At 46.8% G+C, this 20320-nt stretch overlaps 1 protein-coding gene across 1 annotated transcript in view; it reads right to left on the bottom strand.

Annotated features, from left to right (window-relative positions):
• F5 (coagulation factor V) overlaps positions 1-20320 on the bottom strand; it is a 128926-nt gene that overhangs the window by 70617 nt on the left and 37989 nt on the right. The window contains exons 7-10 of the mRNA XM_069761677.1: positions 19055-19220; positions 9541-9679; positions 8458-8554; positions 8169-8380 (exon numbers count right to left, since the gene is read on the bottom strand). Of these exons, the coding sequence (XP_069617778.1) occupies positions 8169-8380; positions 8458-8554; positions 9541-9679; positions 19055-19220 (614 nt within the window). The remainder of the gene's footprint in view (positions 1-8168; positions 8381-8457; positions 8555-9540; positions 9680-19054; positions 19221-20320) is intronic.

Below are 20320 nucleotides of genomic sequence, written 5' to 3'. Positions count from 1 at the left end.
ATGTAAGTTTTTGCACTGGGCCAGAAAAAATGAAATATTTAATAATATTCCCTCTCTGAACCCTGCTTATACAGGTACTATACAGATGATCAGGTTTTTAAATACATCAGAGAGGGATTATATACATTAGTTAGGACTGCTCTATATGGGTATACCATGACGATTGGTAGAGCAGCTTAGTATACATTTTTTTGCAAAAAAAGTATCAACTAAATACCCTGTTTTTTCCATCTTTTGATTAGCACTTGCTTATTACTGTGATTTTTTTTTACAACAGAGTATTTTTGACTTCACTGTGCTCTTTTGTGTCTTCAAGTTTCTTGGTGGCGTGTGAACAGGTTCCTACAGACTTGTTCAATGTGCAAGTAGCCCATGTGTTTCTGGTTCTAGAATTGTTCTCTTGTTTCTACAAGACTAGGGAGTCCACCACTCCTTATGGGTCATTTGCATCAAAGCTGTTCCATCCAGCATGTCCACATGGATATTCCCTCTCTGAACCCTGCTTATACAGGTACTATACAGATGATCAGGTTTTTAAATACCGTATATACTCGAGTATAAGCCGAGATTTTCAGCCCAAATTTTTGGGCTGAAAGTGCCCCTCTCGGCTTATACTCGAGTCACGGTAGCGGTGGGGTCGGCGGGTGTGGGCGCTGAGGCATACTTACCTAGTCCCAGCGATCCTCGTGCTGTCCCTGCCGTCCCACGGTCTTCTGTGCTGCAGCTTCTTCCCCTCTTCAGCGGTCACGTGGGACCGCTCATTAGAGAAATGAATAGGCGGCTCCACCTCCCATAGGGGTGGAGCCGCCTATTCATTTCTCTCATCAGCGGTAACGGTGACCGCTGATAGAGAAAGAAGCTGCGGCACCGAAGACAGCTGTGACAGGCGGGGAGCGCGAGGATCGCTGGGACTAGGTAAGTATGTCATATTCACCTGTCCGCGTTCCAGCTGCCTGATCAATCAGTGCAGAGACGCCGGGATGAGACGCCAGGACCGGACGCTGGGAGCTGCAAGCAAGAGAGGGGAGTATGGCTTTTTTTTTTTATTGCAGCCAGGGGTGGATTATCAGAGGGTCAATATGGGCGGTAGCCCAGGGCCCAGTGGTCTGGGGGGGCCCTGGGCTACCGCACAGATTGACCCTCTGATGATCATCTGTGAATGCCGCTGCCGGCGGCGGCCGCCGCCGGCATTTATGTGCCCCTGCCGTAACCGGTGGGCAGAGAGAGGGGGCCCGCATCGGGCCCCTTCTCATCTGCTCACCGGGCCCCTTCCGGTGCTGCGGCAGTTTCATATTGATGTGCGGGCACGCACCCGCACGTCAATAGTTAACAACAGCCGCCAGCCAATTGGAGGCTGGCGGCTGATGTCGGCCGCAGGTGCACACGTCGCCGGCGTCTGACGTCATTGTCAGTTGCCGGCGAGTGTGCTCTGTTGGAGGGAGCTCGTCGCTGGAGCGAGGACAGGTGAGGAGACTTTGTTTTGTTTTTTTTTTATAACGGTGGACACACACTGAGCCTAGGGCAATGCTGGAGGACACTGGGGCAGATTGCTGGAGGACACTGGGGCAGATTGCTGGAGGACACTGGGGCAGATTGCTGGAGGACACTGGGGCAGATTGCTGGAGGACACTGGGGCAGATTGCTGGAGGACACTGGGGCAGATTGCTGGAGGACACTGGGGCAATGCTGGAGGACACTGGGGCAATGCTGGAGGACACTGGGGCAATGCTGGAGGACACTGGGGCAGATTGCTGGAGGACACTGGGGCAATGCTGGAGGACACGGGCAATGCTGGAGGACACTGGGGCAGATTGCTGGAGGACACTGGGGCAGATTGCTGGAGGACACTGGGGCAATGCTGGAGGACACTGGGGCAGATTGCTGGAGGACACTGGGGCAGATTGCTGGAGGACACTGGGGCAATGCTGGAGGACACGGGCAGATTGCTGGAGGACACTGGGGCAGATTGCTGGAGGACACTGGGGCAGATTGCTGGAGGACACTGGGGCAATGCTGGAGGACACTGGGGCAGATTGCTGGAGGACACTGGGGCAGATTGCTGAAGGACACTGGGGCAATGCTGGAGGACACTGGGGCAATGCTGGAGGACACTGGGGCAGATTGCTGGAGGACACTGGGGCAATGCTGGAGGACACTGGGGCAGATTGCTGGAGGACACTGGGGCAATGCTGGAGGATACTGGGGCAGATTGCTGGAGGACACTGGGGCAATGCTGGAGGACACGGGCAATGCTGGAGGACACTGGGGCAGATTGCTGGAGGACACTGGGGCAGATTGCTGAAGGACACTGGGGCAATGCTGGAGGACACTGGGGCAGATTGCTGGAGGACACTGGGGAGATTGCTGGAGGACACTGGGGCAATGCTGGAGGACACTGGGGCAGATTGCTGGAGGACAATGGGGCAATGCTGGAGGACACTGGGGCAATGCTGGAGGACACTGGGGCAGATTGCTGGAGGACACTGGGGCAATGCTGGAGGACACGGGCAATGCTGGAGGACACTGGGGCAGATTGCTGGAGGACACTGGGGCAGATTGCTGGAAGACACTGGGGCAGATTGCTGAAGGACACTGGGGCAATGCTGGAGGACACGGGCAATGCTGGAGGACACTGGGGCAGATTGCTGGAGGACACTGGGGCAGATTGCTGGAGGACACTGGGGCAATGCTGGAGGACACTGGGGCAGATTGCTGGAGGACACTGGGGCAGATTGCTGGAGGACACTGGGGCAATGCTGGAGGACACGGGCAGATTGCTGGAGGACACTGGGGCAGATTGCTGGAGGACACTGGGGCAGATTGCTGGAGGACACTGGGGCAATGCTGGAGGACACTGGGGCAGATTGCTGGAGGACACTGGGGCAGATTGCTGGAGGACACTGGGGCAATGCTGGAGGACACTGGGGCAATGCTGGAGGACACTGGGGCAGATTGCTGGAGGACACTGGGGCAATGCTGGAGGACACTGGGGCAGATTGCTGGAGGACACTGGGGCAATGCTGGAGGATACTGGGGCAGATTGCTGGAGGACACTGGGGCAATGCTGGAGGACACGGGCAATGCTGGAGGACACTGGGGCAGATTGCTGGAGGACACTGGGGCAGATTGCTGAAGGACACTGGGGCAATGCTGGAGGACACTGGGGCAGATTGCTGGAGGACACTGGGGAGATTGCTGGAGGACACTGGGGCAATGCTGGAGGACACTGGGGCAGATTGCTGGAGGACAATGGGGCAATGCTGGAGGACACTGGGGCAATGCTGGAGGACACTGGGGCAGATTGCTGGAGGACACTGGGGCAATGCTGGAGGACACGGGCAATGCTGGAGGACACTGGGGCAGATTGCTGGAGGACACTGGGGCAGATTGCTGGAAGACACTGGGGCAGATTGCTGAAGGACACTGGGGCAATGCTGGAGGACACTGGGGCAGATTGCTGGAGGACACTGGGGAGATTGCTGGAGGACACTGGGGCAATGCTGGAGGACACTGGGGCAGATTGCTGGAGGACAATGGGGCAATGCTGGAGGACACTGGGGCAATGCTGGAGGACACTGGGGCAGATTGCTGGAGGACACTGGGGCAATGCTGGAGGACACGGGCAATGCTGGAGGACACTGGGGCAGATTGCTGGAGGACACTGGGGCAGATTGCTGGAGGACACTGGGGCAGATTGCTGGAGGACACTGGGGCAGATTGCTGGAGGACACTGGGGCAATGCTGGAGGACACTGGGGCAGATTGCTGGAGGACACTGGGGCAATGCTGGAGGACACTGGGGCAGATTGCTGGAGGACACGGGTAATGCTGGAGGACACTGGGGCAGATTGCTGGAGGACACTGGGGCAGATTGCTGGAGGACACTGGGGCAATGCTGGAGGACACTGGGGCAGATTGCTGGAGGACACTGGGGCAGATTGCTGGAGGACACTGGGGCAATGCTGGAGGACACTGGGGCAGATTGCTGGAGGACACTGGGGCAATGCTGGAAGACACTGGGGCAGATTGCTGGAGGACACGGGCAATGCTGGAGGACACTGGGGCAGATTGCTGGAGGACACTGGGGCAGATGGCTGGAGGACACTGAGGCAGATGGCTGGAGGACACTGGGGCAGATGGCTGGAGGACACTGGGGCAGATGGCTGGAGGACACTGGGGCAGATGGCTGGAGGACACTGGGGCAGATGGCTGGAGGACACTGGGGCAATGCTGGAGGACACTGGGGCAGATTGCTGGAGGACACTGGGGCAGATTGCTGGAGGACACTGGGGCAGATTGCTGGAGGACACTGGGGCAATGCTGGAGGACACTGGGGCAGATTGCTGGAGGACACTGAGGCAGATTGCTGGAGACACTGGGGCAATGCTGGAGGACACTGGGGCAGATTGCTGGATGACACTGGGGCAGATTGCTGGAGAACACTGGGGCAATGCTGGAGACACTGGGGGAAATGCTGGACATACTGGGGGAAATGCTGGACATACTGGGGCAGATTGCTGGACACACTGGTGGTAATATTCTGGACACACTGTCTGGGGCAATGCTGGACGCACTGGGGCAGATTGCTGGACACACTGTCTGGGGGCAATATGCTGGACACACTGGGGGTAATATGCTGGACACACTGGGGCAGATTGCTGGACACACTGGGGCAGATTGCTGGACACACTGTCTGGGGCAATGCTGGACACACTGGGGGCAATATGCTGGAGACACTGGGGCAGATTGCTGGACACTGGGGCAATATGCTGGACATACTGGGGCAGATTGCTGGACACAATGGGGGCAGGACTGGAGGCATGGGCAGAATGTAGACACGGGGCATGATTGGAGACACGGGGCAGAATTAAAGACATGGGGCAGGATTGGATCATGGGGCAGGATGGATACGATGGAGACATATGGGGCAGGATGTGGAGATCATATGGGGTAGAATGGATACTCATGAGGGCAGGATGCGAGAACATATGGCTGGAGCCAGGAATGAGACACACGGGGCCAGGATGTGGAATATTATTACCATAGGGGCTAATTAAGGGATATTATTACTGCAGTGATGTATTTATTTTATTTTTTGAGTATACTGTTTTAAATGGGGGTCGGTCCTGTTACTGTGCAGAGTGACACTATATCGCCTTTTTTTCTTCATGTGGTGTAATGTAGAAGTTGTGAAAAATTAAGTAATGTGTTCTGCAAGCGGAGCTCGAGATAACTGTGTTATTTCCTGCAGAAACGAGTCCTGGCTGGAAGAAATGATGGCGGTCTGTGCTGGCTGAAAGATGAAGGACTTCACCTAGAGACGTCACTGGTGAGTCAGTGTTACCTATACACTGACACTATACACTGTATACTATATAGAGCTCCTGTGTATAATACCACCAGTGATCTCTGTATTACCTCTACACAGACACTGCATACTAAGTACAGATCTCCTGTGAATACTGGCACTTATGGTGATATTATTGTGTTGTTGTTTTTTACTGATCAGTATTGTAGTATTCAGTCACTATGTGGTGGTAATATGTGGTCTGGAAATGGTGTTGTGGTATTTGTCCCTTGTATGTGATATTTGGTCACCAAGTGGTGGTAATATGTGGTCTTGACATGGTGCGGTGGTATTTGTTCCTTGTATGTGATATTATTCGATCACTGTGGTTGTAATTTGTGGTCTGGTCATGGCGCGGTGGTATTTGTTCCTTGCATGTGATATTATTGGTCAAAATATACCTAAATTGTATTGCAGATTCTAACAAATATTTAATAGGTTACAGTAGAGTAGGGCCCGTCCATTTTTCTGGAATAATCTGGTTCGGGTATATCATGACCCCGTCACATGACCCCCGTCACATGACCGGGGGGGGGGGCCCGCAGTGTCTGAACAGCCCAGGGCCCTGGCTACCCTTAATCCACCCCTGATTGCAGCAGCAGCGGCCATGGCACAGATTTATGTGGAGCATCTATGGGGATATATGAACGCTGCAGAGCACTATATGGGGCACAGCTATGGGGAGATATGAACGCTGCAGAGCACTATATGGGGCACAGCTATGGGGAGATATGAACGCTGCAGAGCACTGTATGGGGCACAGCTATGGGGAGATATGAACGCTGCAGAGCACTATATGGGGCACAGCTATGGGGAGATATGAACGCTGCAGAGCACTGTATGGGGCACAGCTATGGGGAGATATGAACGCTGCAGAGCACTGCTATGGAGAGATATGAACGCTGCAGAGCACTGTATGGGGCACAGCTATGGGGAGATATGAACGCTGCAGAGCACTGTATGGGGCACAGCTATGGGGAGATATGAACGCTGCAGAGCACTATATGGCACAGCCAAGGGGGAATATGAACAGTGCAGAGCACTATATGGGGCACAGCTATGGGGAGATATGAACGGCGCAGAGCACTATATGGCACAGCTATGGGGAAATAATGATCTATTTTTATTTTTGAAATTCACCGGTAGCTGCTGCATTTCCACCCTAGGCTTATACTCGAGTCAATAGGTTTTCCCAGTTTTTTGTGGCAAAATTAGGGTGGTCGGCTTATACTCGGGTTGGCTTATACTCGAGTATATACGGTACATCAGATAGGGATTATATACATTAGTTAGGACTGCTCTATATGGGTATACCTTGACGATTGGTGGAGCAGCTTAGTATACATTTTTTGGCAAAAAAAGTATCAACTAACTACCCTCTTTTTTCCATCTTTTGACTAGCACTTGCTTATTACTGTGATTTTTTTTTACAACAGAGTATTTTTGACCTCACTGTGCTCTTTTGTGTCTTCAAGTTTCTTGGTGGTGTTTGAACAGGTTCCTACAGACTTGTTCAATGTGCAAGTAGCCCATGTGTTTCTGGTTCTATAATGTACTAAATGGAAAAACACTGGGTAAAAATATCACTGAAAATGAAACTACGGTGTAAACTCAACTTTAGTGACCAGTGTCAGGCACCTGCTAACAAGGCAAATAAAATAATGAGATAGACTAAAGGCCCCGTCACACTTAGCGATGCTAAAGCGATCCCGACAACGATACGACCTGTCAGGGATCGTTGCTGCGTCGCTATGTGGTCGCTGGTGAGATGTCAAACAGTGAGATCTCCCCAACGACGCAGCAGCGATGCGGCGACCTGTAGCGACCTGTACAACGATGTCACACGGCAGCTATTTCATGACGATTCAGACCTCAATGAGGGACGTCCTGTCAACGAGGTCGTTGGTGAGGTGTCAAACACAGCGATGTGTGCTACCCAGCGGGACCTCAACGATCAAAAAAAGGTCCAGGCCATTCCGACACGACCAGCGATCTCACAGCAGGGGCCTGGTCGCTGCTACGTGTCACACATAGCGAGATCGCTACTGAGGTCGCTGTTGCGTCACAAAACTTGTGACTCAGCAGCGATCTCGCTAGCGATCTCGCTTTGTGTGACGGGGGCTTTAAGCAGTACAGAGATCTTTCTATTGATATTTTTACACCTAGACCTGTGACATTGACAATGGGGGGCATCTTCTATGTCTAGAGGAAAGAAGGTTTAAGCAAAATCTCAAATGCAGATTTCTTACTGTGACAGCAGTGAGACTATGGAAGTCTCTGCCACATGATGCTGTAATGGTTCATTCACTACAGAACTACAAGGAGGCCTGGATGACTCTTGTATAATATAATATCATAGGTTATGGGTACTAGATTCCAGGAAAGAGACCTGTCAATCAACTAGAGCAGTGCAGGGCACAACCATCCGAGGCAGCGCTGGACTAGTCCAGTCTTCGATTAGATCTTCAAACTATATCTACTCTTTGGGTATGGTTTGCCAGATCTTCAAACGCTCCAAACGCTGCAGTGGTTTGGGAGGCATGAATCATATGACAGGTTCCTTTTAATCTTTATTTTTTTTGGTTTGAATATCACCAATTCTTTCTCAGTGTGATTTGTACCATTTTTACTTTCATGTTTATGAGAATTCGCAGCCATAAGACTTTTCTAGTTGTCATGCTACTATATATGACCCAGTGACTTCCCTAACATGAGGGTGATACTTGAAGGATTTTCCATTGTAAAGTATTACCGGTACTTTATAAAGTGTTGGACATAAGAACCTAAGCTATTGCATTAAGTTTGCTCCAAGACAAGTTTACCTGTAGTCCTCTAGTATTTAATGCCATCGACTTGCAAATAAGAAGAGTACCAAGAAGTCCAGAGGCCAAATCCTTCACAATGTTAACAGTACTATGATAAATTCTCGTTAAACACAGCGGGTCATTTTTTGTAGGTTCATCAGTTTCCAGTATAGTCCAGAAATAAGAAGCGGTTTCCCCGGGCATCACTGTGCTATTCTCTGTCTCATGACCTAGTACAAAAGCATGCAAATTACTGCAAATTTATTAACTGTTTCTTCATTGACTCCTATGTGTAGGACACTCTTACCTTTTGGTTCTGGAACATAACCATTAAAGAATCGTTGTAATGACACACCATGTGGGTATATGTTGTGGGGTTGGCTCGCCATGTTTTTAAAGACAACCTGGAAATACACATAACAACATATTACAAAAATCCCTTATGAACATCACTCCTAAGAAGGTCCCCATACACATTAGTCTGAGTCGGCCAATCCTGCCAATATTGGTGGGATAGTCCATCAGTAAGTTATATGGAAGCTGTCAAATTCTCCCTGGAACAACGATGCAGAGAGGAGGGTCAGCACGTTGGAAGTCCAACTGTCAATTCTTTGGTGCTCCCAGGAGATAAGTCGCTACAAGAGAAGTCTAATGTGTATGGGGACCTCACCATACCAGCTGTAACCACTAGTGATGAGCGAATATACTCGTTACTCGAGATTTCCCGAGCACGCTCTGGTGTCCTCCGAGTATTTTTTAGTGCTCGGAGATTTAGTTTTTATTGTCTCAGCTGAATGATTTACATTGGTTAGCCAGCATAGGTACATGTGGGGGTTGCCTGGCTGCTAGGGAATCCCCACATGTATTTAAGCTGTGGCAAGAAAAACGAAATCTCCGAGCACTAAAAAATACTCGGAGGACACCCAAGCGTGCTTGTGAAATCTCGAGTAATGAGTATATTCGCTCATCACTAGTAACCACCAATCATCAGAGCACATAAAAAATAGACAAAGGATCTGTAAAAGCAGATTTTTAGCACAGCCACACTCATGTGCATTCACTAGTATTAAGCTTCAATACTAGACTCTTGTGAACATGGAGGTCAGGCCTCCTCTGATCACATATTAGGCATATATGAAATATGGCACTTATTCTTTGTACAGGACTGCTTTTTCTAACAGATTCAGACTTTCTACTGTAACTGTGTCCGTCCGGTCTAGGTATGGGTTAGCACTTGTCATCTGAGTAGAGGAAAAGTAAACTACCGTATTAATTCTATTGGTGCCATCAACTTCATGAAATAACCAAGATTCCTGAAGGAAAAAACATGTTCTCAAACTCTTCAGACATTCAGTTTATCAACATAAATTACAAAGATGCCAATACATACCACAATCGTGTCCCTGACCTGAGCCCGGATCACCGGTCCGATTAGTCCAAGTTCTCTGGGGTTTTTAACCTCCTCTTTGAAAGTGCTATCAGTGTATTGCTTATAGACTACTTTCTTAAATGGATGATGGCAGTAGGTTCTAACAGTGGAGACAAAAGAGACATTCATCATTTGAAGGTAGCACAACGCATGAAATATTACACATATTCTTAAGGCTTAAAGTTTATATTGTAACTAGAGATGGGCAGACCCATAGATGTTCGGGTCCGGTGGGTTTGACTGAACAGTTAAAAAAGTTTGGGCTTGGGTACCAGAACAGTACACGGACTCAAACCCGGACTCCATTCACTTGAATGGGGGCCCAAACATCCAGTGTTTGCCATGCTGTCATCTGCATGACAGCGCGGCAAAAACTACTTCGAAATCATTACCGTCGGTCAGACAGCCATGGTTCTCTGGGTTCTGCAGTTTCCTCCCACACTCCGAAAACATGCTGATAGGGAATCTAGATTGTGAGCCCCAATGGGTACGATGCTGTCAGTAAAGTGCTGCAGAATTAATAACACTTTATCAGTGAGTAAAATAAATAAATAAATGAGACACAGAAGCGCACTTTGGAGGTCAAACACAGGTGTTGGGTGAGAAGACTGGGCTCATAATGCCAGGTCTAGTTCAACCCAAGGGTGTTAGGGCTTTCATACAAAACTCACCCATGCATGCCTTTATTGGTTTTGCTTTATGTACTGTGGCACAGTTATGCTGTAACAGAAAATAAACTGTTCCCACAAAATTGAAGTCAAACTATTGTTCAAAATGTCTTGGTATGATGAAGCAGTGAGCTCTCCATTCATTGGAATTTAAGGGCTTAGGCCAACCAGTACAGTCGCCAAACCCAGAGACATCCATCAGACTGCCAGATAGAGAACCATGATTTGTCAGTCCACAGAATATGTTTTGACTGCTCCAAAGTCCAGTATCGGCGTATTTTACTTAACTCCATCAGAAGTTTGCTATTGTGCTTGGTGATGTAAAGCTACTTGCAGCTACTTAACCATACCATGAAACTTCTGTTTTTGTGCTGAAGTTAAAGGGGTTGTCCACTACTAGGATAACCCTTTCTCTACTGGCTGCTCACTTGCTCTTCATTGCGTATAAATCTGAAGGTAGGGAGAGGGACACCGGGGCTGATTGGGCCCAGGGCTCATGTTCATAACCTCACGCGAGCCCTGGGAACGTGAGTGCTGACACCGCTGGAATAGCGCCGACATGGAAGGTGAGTAAAAGTGTTTTTATTTTAAAAGCAAACATTCAGATGGAGAAGGGGTTGTCCTAGTTTTAGACAAACACTTTAATGTCAAACGAGGTTTGGACTTTGTATCTATTGAGTCACAGAGCGCTATGCACATCAGCACTCGGCAACATTGCTCTATCACATACATGGTGTCCACTTTGTAGCCAAATTGCATTGATTCCTTCACTTTTCAACATTGTCACTCACAGCTGATCATGAAATATTTAGGAAGGGAAGATATTTCATGAACTGACTTGTTGCAATGATGGCATCCTATTACAGAACCACACTCCAATTCTCCGAGCTCTTTAATACAAGCATTACTTTCACAAATGTTTGTAAAATCTTACATGGTAACTACAGGCTGGATATTGTACAGATTCAACATACAATGACACAGACCATCCATATCTGAATCATGTGTTACGCCGTCCATATCTGAATCATGTGTTACACCGTCCATATCTGAATCATGTGTTATTAGCAGACATTTTACTGGTGAAACATTAATGATGAACTGAACCTATTGATTTCCATCCCTGGCAATTTCCCACGGTCCTGAAGTCACAGCAGTTCATGCTGGCTGTGAGAACAGTTTCAGTGAATAGAGGTGATGTCACTGATGCTGCGCTCCCTCACAGCCTGACCCGCACTGAATTCTTGAGCATCGGAAAATCAGCTGGCATTTTCCCACGCTCAAGAGTTCATCTGAGTTCAGACTGTGAGGGAGCGCAGCATCAGTGACATCAGCGCTTGTCTCTGAAGCAAGCGCCGGCAGTTTCTCATTCATTCCCCAGTAGTTTGCAGCTGGTTGTAAACTGTATATCCCCCCAGATATGGATTACAGCGTGGGACTGAACGCCGGACCGGTATGAGTATATTGTTGGCTTATTATTTTTTATTTATTACAGGAGATCGAGGGCGTTGCATGGATTAGCAGAACAACAAAGATGGGAAACTGTGTTGTGTTTGATTTCATTAAAAGTCTTTATTCTGACTGTGCGTTTATTTAACCTCTCACCAAGTTTAGGATTAGTAATGGATAGGTGTCCTATTGACACTTCTCCATTACTAAGCCGGCTTGATGTCACCTTACAATACAAAGGTGGCATCAACCCCCAACTATTACCCCATAAGGGCAGTGGGAAGAGAGAGGATAAGTGCTGGAATTGGCACATCTTACACATGCGCCATTTCTGGGGCAGCTGGGGGCAGATGTTTGTAGCCGGGGGGGGGGGGGGCAATAACCATGGCCCCTTCCTAGGCTATGAATATCTGTCCCCAGTCGCTGGATTTCCCTGTCTGGCTTGGAAAATTGCACTGTAGCCCACACCATTTTTTTTCCACGTAAAGATTCTTTTATTAAATACGCACATGTCCCATAATTTGCACACACACTACACTGTGTGCAGAATTATTAGGCAAGTTGTATTTTAGAGGATTATTTTTATTATTGATCAACAACTATGTTCTCAATCAACCCAAAAGACTCGTAAATATCAAAGCTTAATATTATTGGAAGTTGGAGTGGGTATTTTTAGATTTGGCTATCTTAGGAAAATATCTGTTTGTGCAGGTAACTATTACTGTGCAGTATTATTAGGCAACTTAATAAAAACCAAATATATTCCCATCTCACTTGTTTATTTTCACCAGATAAACCAATATAACTGCACAAAATTTAGAAATAAACATTTCTAACATGCAAAAACAAAACCCCCCAAAATTAGTGACCAATATAGCCACCTCTCTTTATGATGACACTCAACAGCCTTCCATCCATAGATTCTGTCAGTTGCTTGATCTGTTTACGATCAACGTTGCGTGCAGCAGCCACCACAGCCTCCCAGACACTGTTCCGAAAGGTGTACTGTTTTCCTTCCCTGTAGATCTCACATTTTATGAGGGACCACAGGTTCTCTATGGGGTTCAGATCAGGTGAACAAGGGGGCCATGTCATTATTTTTTCTTTTTTGAGACCTTTACTGGCCAGCCACGCTGTGGAGTAGTTGGAGGCATGTGATGGAGCATTGTCCTGCATGAAAATCATGTTTTTATTGAACGATACTGACTTCTTCCTGTACCACTGCTTGAAGAAGTCTTCCAGAAACTGGCAGTAGGTCTGGGAGTTGAGCTTCACTCCATCCTCAACCCGAAAAGGTCTCACAAGTTCATCTTTGATGATACCAGCCCATACCAGTACCCCACCTCCACCTTGCTGCCGTCGGAGTTGGAGTGGAGCTCTCTGCCCTCTACTGATCCAGCCTTTGGCCCATCAAGAGTCACTCTCATTTCATCAGTCCATAAAACCTTTGAAAAGTCAGTCTTAAGATATTTCTTGGCCCAGTCTTGACATTTTATCTTATGTTTCTTGTTCAAAGGTGGTCGTTTTTCAGCCTTCCTTACCTTGGCCATGTCCTTGAGTATCGCACACCTTGTGCTTTTTGTTACTCCAGTAACATTGCAGCTCTGAAATATGGCACAACTGGTGGCAAATGGCATCTTGGCAGCTTCACGCTTGATTTTCCTCAATTCATGGGCAGTTATTTTGTGCCTTTTTTGCCCAACACGCTTCTTGCGACCCTGTTGGCTATTTGCCATGAAACGCTTGATTGTTCGGTGATCACGCTTCAAAAGTTTGGCAATTTCAAGTCTGCTGCATCCCTCTGCAAGACATCTCACAATTTTGCACTTTTCAGAGCCTGTCAAAACTCTCTTCTGACCCATTTTGCCAAAGGAAAGGAAGTTGCGTAATAATTAAGCACACCTTATATATGGTTTTGATGTCATTAGACAACACCCCTCCTCATTACAGAGATGCACATCACCTGATTTACTTAATTGGTAGTTGGATCTCCACAGCTTGGAGTAGGACAACATGTATAAAAAGTATTATGTGATCCAAAAAACAACTTGCCTAATAATTCTGCACGCAGTGTATACTAATTATATTGGTCACTGACATCTATAAATCTAACTAGTCTGCAATGGTTTACTGTATGTAATCCATGCAGGGCCAGACTGGCCATCGGGCAGTTCTGGCAAATGCCAGAAGGGCCGGTGCCAGTAGTGGGCCGCTGCTCGCCGACTCACCCTTCCCTCCCCCAGCGCCGCAGCCACATTCAACTATACAGGAGTCTATGACGCCAGTACAGTTGACTGCAATGATGGAGGAGAGAGCGTCACCTGACACTCCCTCTCCCATCATTCCCCGCTCTGCCTTTGACACTGCGGGTGCGCGCGCACTCACTGTGTCCCAGGCAGTGCAGCGGCAGCCGCCGAGACAGGAGCAGGGAGCAACGCGGGCACGAGGAAAGGTGAGGAGCTTGTGTGGTTTTTTTTTTACTGGACTGTGGGGCCATTCTAGGGGGAGGAGAGATGTGGGCTCTGCTGTATACTACTATGTGGGATCTGCTGTATACTACTATGTGGGCAGTGCTGTATACTACTGTGTGGGCTCTTCTGTATACTACTATGTGGGCAGTGCTGTATACTACTGTGTGGGCTGTGCTATATACTACTGTGTGGGCTCTGTTGTATACTACTATGTGGGCTGTGCTATATACTACTTTGTGGGCTGTGCTATACATTACTGTGTGGGCAGTGCTGTATACTACTATGTGGGCTGTGCTGTAAACTACTGTGTGGGCTCTGCTGTATACTACTGTGCAGGCTGTGCTGTATACTACTATGTGGGCTGTGCTGTATACTACTATGTGGGCTGTGCTGTATACTACTGTGTGGGCTGTGCTATATAATATTTTGTGGGCTGTGCTATATACTACTATGTGGGCTGTGCTATATACTACTCTGTGGGCTCTGCTGTATACTACTATGTGGGCAGTGCTGTATACTACTGTGTGGGCTCTGTTGTATACTACTATGTGGGCTGTGCTGTATACTACTATGTGGGCTGTGCTATATACTGCTGTGTGGGCTGTGCTATACACTACTGTGTGGGCAGTGCTGTATACTACTATGTGAGCTGTGCTGTATACTACTGTCTGGGCTCTGCTGTATACTATTGTGTGGGCTGTGCTGTATACTACTGTGTGGGCTGTGCTATATACTACAATGTGGGCTGTGCTATATACTACTGTGTGGGCTGTGCTGTATACTACTATGTGGGCAGTGCTGTATACTACTCTGTGGGCTGTGCTGTGTACTGCTAAGTGGGCTGTGCTGTATACTGATAAGTGGGCTGTGCTGTATACTGCTACGTGGGCTGTTCTGTATACTGCTACGTGGGCTGTGTTATCTGCTATGGGAGTTGTGCTATATACTATGGGGGGTATATTATATTCTATGTGGGAGGCTGTGTTATATACTATGTGGCTGTGATATACTATTGTGGGGGTATATTCTATTCTATGGGGAGGCTGTGTTATATACTTTGGGGGCTGCATTATATTCTATGGGGGCTACATTATATATTATGGGGAGGTGGGCTGTATTATATTCTATGGGGTGGTGGGCTGCATTATACTCTGGGGTGGCTGCATTATACTCTGAGGTGGCTGAATTATATTCTGTAGGGTGGTGGCTGAATTATACTATATGTGGGCTGCATTATACTGTATCGAGGACTATGGGGAATACGTTATACTATATGAAGAACTATGGGGTGCATTATACTATGGGAAGTGAATTGTACTACATGGATGACTATGGCGGTGCATTATACTATATGGAGCACTATGAGGAGTGTATTATGCTATATGGAGGACTATGAGGAGTGTATTATGCTATATGGAGGACTGAGCAGTGCATTTTAATATATGGAGGACTATAGGGAATGTATTATACTATGTGGAGGACTGTGGTGCACATTATAATATATGGAGGACTATGGGGTGTATTTTACTAAACAAGTAAAATGTAAGCACAACGCCCAAACCCATAATCCCACTAGGGGAGTGGGTAACACCTCATGTATCAATTATATCATATCAGGAGCACAGATATTAATCTGTGATCCAAGAAGTGCCACTATATACATTCATTTTAAAATTCAAATACCTTTATTAGACAATAAATAAAACTAAACATATATGGACATAGACAAGGTGCCTCAAAAAACAACCCAATTGCGGTCAACCGGGAATACATATACTGGAGTCAGGTAAATCCATTATACATACATTGCACAGTAATCTAGTTGGAAGCCCTGATGGCCGGAACCACACCGTTTTCTCCTGTCACTAGAGGTTACAAACATAGCATCTGTGATACACTAGAACACTGCCTGGCGGCTAGCGTATAATGAGCGGTGCACCCCGACCCCCATACATATTACCTGCTCCGTGCTGTCTCCTAACGTGCTCTGCTCAGTGGCGTGCTGTGACCGCATAAACCCCGACGCGCGTTTCGCGTGATGCTTCTTCCTGGGGCATGAAAATTGTACATTCACACTGAAGGCATCAAAACTATGAATTAACACATGTGGAATTATATACTTAACAAAAAAGTGTGAAACAACTGAAATTATGTCTTACATTCTAGGTTCTTCAAAGTAGCCACCTTTTGCTTTGATGACTGCTTTGCACACTCTTGGCATTCTCTTGATGAGCTTCAAGAGTTAGTCACTGGGAATGGTTTCAACTTCACAGGTGTGCCCTGTCAGGTTTAATAAGTGGGATTTCTTGCCTTATAAATGGGGTTGGGACCATCAGTTGTGGTGTCCAGAAGTCTGGTGGATACACAGCTGATAGATCTACTGAATAGACTGTTAGAATTTGTATTATGGCAAGAAAAAAGCAGCTAAGTAAAGAAAAACGAGTGGCCATCATTACTTTAAGAAATGAAGGTCATTCAGTTTGAAAAATTGGGCAAACTTTGAAAGTATCCCCAAGTGCAGTGGCAAAAATCATCAAGCGCTACAAAGAAACTGGCTCACATGAGGACTGCTCCAGGAAAGGAAGACCAAGAGTCACCTCTGCTTCTGAGGAGAAGTTTATCCGAGTCACCAGCCTCAGAAATCGCAGGTTAACAGCAGCTCAGATTAGAGACCAGGTCAATGCCACACAGAGTTCTAACAGCAGACACATCTCTACAACAACCGTTAAGAGGAGACTTTGTGCAGCAGGCCTTCATGGTAAAATAGGTGCTAGGAAACCACTGCTAAGGACAGGCAACAAGCAGAAGAGACGTGTTTGGGCTAAAGAACACAAGGAATGGACATTAGACCAGTGGAAATCTGTGCTTTGTTCTGATGAGTCCAAATTTGAGATCTCTGGTTCCAACCACTGTGTCTTTGTGCGACACAGAAAAGGTTAACGGATGGACTTTACATGCCTGGTTCTCACCGTGAAGCATGGAGGAGGAGGTGTGATGGTGAGGGGGTGCTTTGCTGGTGACACTGTTAGGAATTTATTCAAAATTGAAGGCATACTGAACCAGCATGGCTACCACAGCATCTTGCAGCGGCATGCTATTCCATCCGTTTTGCGTTTAATTGGACAATCATTTACTTTTCAACAGGACAATGACCCCAAACACACCTCCAGGCTGTGTAAGGGCTATTTGACCAAGAAGGAGAGTGATGGGGTGCTACGCCAGATGACCTGGCCTCCACAGTCACCAGACCTGGACCCAATCGAGATGGTTTGTGGTGAGCTGGACCGCAGAGTGAAGGCGAAAGGGCCAACAAGTGCCAAGCATCTCTGGGAACTCCTTCAAGATTGTTGGAAAACCATTCCCAGTGACTAACTCTTGAAGCTCATCAAGAGAATGCCAAGAGTGTGCAAAGCAATCATCAAAGCAAAAGGTGGCTACTTCGAAGAACCTAGAATATAAGACATAATTTCAGTTGTTTCACACTTTTTTGTTAAGTATGTAATTCCACATGTGTTAATTCATAGTTTTGATGCCTTCAGTGTGAATGTACAATTTTCATGGTCATGAAAATACAGAAAAATCTTTAAATGAGAAGGTGTGTCCAAACTTACTTTTGGTCTGTACTGTATATATTGTATATGTGTGTCACTGATAGATATATACACATAGAATACATATATATATATATATATATATATATATATATATATATACTGTATATATATATATATATATATATATTCTATTGGAACTTGTCAGTGTGTTTTTACAGCACCTGCATATGAAATGCCAGTTTTTCAAAGAACACCAGTGCGTAAAAATCGCACAGCACTCGCATGGTGCGAGTGCTGTGTGATTTTTTTCGTGCACCCATTGACTTCTATTGCGGGATGTGATCTGTTTTCTGATTACAATCGCAGCATGCTGCGATTTGTTTCCAGCCTGGTTGTGATCCAATCCGAGCTAGTAAAAAAAAACCCGCAGATGAGCACACAATCATAGATTAACATTGGTCTGAATTCAATCCGATTTTTTATCTGATTGAATTTGTCAGATTTCATCGCAAGTGGGCATGAGCCCTATATGTTATGATATCATAAGCATTCAATACATAGCAAGCAGCATATTATTCTAACCATGTATATTAGAAAGCAAGCAGCATATTATTCTCCATTAAGGGACATCCGAACTTGCTGAACATTTGCGTTGTGGAAAAGCAAAGAATTTACACAGCAGATTTCACAAAGTAAAAACTACAGCAAAAGCCACAACAAAATGCAGATATAATAAATAGTAAAGTGTCATCTGATCTAGACAAAACTCATTTTCAAGTTATAATATGTCAGGCATGTTCTAGCAAAGGGTATCCATAAGCCACATTAAATGGTAGAATATTTATTTCTCATTAATAAGGTGTATCATAGCAATACTTAAATGGAATCTGTCAGCAGGTTTTTGCTATTTAATCTGAGAGTAGCAAAATGTGTAGGCATATTACAGGGATGTGTCACTTGTTCAGCACTTTGTTGTAGTTACAATACAATCTGTGTTTTATCTGCAGGAAATTACCACTTCCAGACTAGGTGTTGCGTGCCAGGCAGTCCAGCTAATCTGTTTAACTCCGCCCCCCACCACTGATTGGCAGCTGAGTGTAAACAGGCAGCTGCTAATAATCAGTGGTGTGGGCGAGGTTATACAGTGGTCAGCATTCAGAGAACTGCTACATCTGCAACAGATACAACTGTGATTGTATCCAAATGGCAGCAAACTGGAATCAGGATCTCTCTGCCTCTACATCAGGCTGCTCTCAGATTCCATAGCAAAAACCTACTGACAGATTCCCTTTAACTAATTGTAAAAGTACATAAATAACAATTAGACACTTACTTCTCAGAGTTCTCTGAAGTCCCAGATGCATAATCCCAGTCTACTTCAACTGCAGCTACATAATAATCCCACTTTTTAATATATCTAGTTTGAAAAACAGACTTCCTCAGTGTATGGTGTACGCGGTCAAAACATGAATTTACCTCCAAATGACCATGCATGCCGGCTGGTAAAAAAATAAATGAAAAGGAACCCGTAAATCCATCTGTCTTTAATATGCATCATCATATATTATGTGGACTATAAGAAACTACACAATGCACAATTTAAAAAAAAGAAAGAAAAAAGATTTAATAAAGTTTTCCAGTAAGAATGAATCACCTGTCACCCGGCATAGGTAATTGATTGAACACTGCTGGGCATCTGGGCGCAGAGATCCACACCAGGAGATAGCCAAGTGCACTACTCAGCTAACCCTTTAGAGAATGAATCGAGTGGGCACTCCTTGTGCTCTATAGAAGGGAAGAGTTTAATATATGCTGTCCATATATTTACTCTCCTTCCCAGGTGATAGGCATTTTCAGCCCCTGACAGGAAAGTCACAGCAACGTGCATATTACGTTCAGTTCCCCCAGCCTACCCTGCACTTATATTAACCCTTATTAACCCTGATTTTCAGTGGTGGAGTCAGGCTTGAGCTGCAGGTAGCCGCCAGGTATTACTCCTAGGCAGTCCACGGTTCTGAGTCTGCGGACCCCAGCGTCAGATTCGCCAAAATGGATAAGAACTCGGAGTCACTGATGGACAGGATATGGACTCTTCAGACTACTCAGGTTCTGGGTGCTCTGACAGAATGGATACTGACAAGGAGTCCAGACATAGATTCGGATACTGGAACATGTTCCAACCGTACAGACTCAGGAACGCAAACCAGGACTGACACAGGTGCAGGTTCGAGTACTGATGGAATGGTTACAGGGACCTGGCACCGCCGCGGCTTCTCAGGATTCAGGTACTGTCAGTGCGGATTCTCGGGGTTCAGGTACCGCCAGTGTGGCCTCAGGCTACAGTGATCTGAAGATGCGATTTCAGGTTCAGGGACCGCCAGGTGCGGTTTCAGGCTGAGGCCCTGACCACACAAGGACTAGGGCTTCAGGTTCAGGCCCTGGCCACACAAGGACTAGGGCTTCAGGTTGAGGCCCTGGCCACACAAGGACTAGGGCTTCAGGTTGAGGCCCTGGCCACACAAGGACTAGGGCTTCAGGTTGAGGCCCTGGCCACACAAGGACTAGGGCTTCAGGTTGAGGCCCTGGCCACACAAGGACT

Source organism: Ranitomeya imitator, chromosome 3, assembly GCF_032444005.1.
Source record: "Ranitomeya imitator isolate aRanImi1 chromosome 3, aRanImi1.pri, whole genome shotgun sequence".
NCBI lineage: Eukaryota > Metazoa > Chordata > Amphibia > Anura > Dendrobatidae > Ranitomeya > Ranitomeya imitator.
The sequence above is the reverse complement of the archived record's forward strand: the minus strand, read 5'-3'. Positions and strand labels throughout refer to the sequence as shown.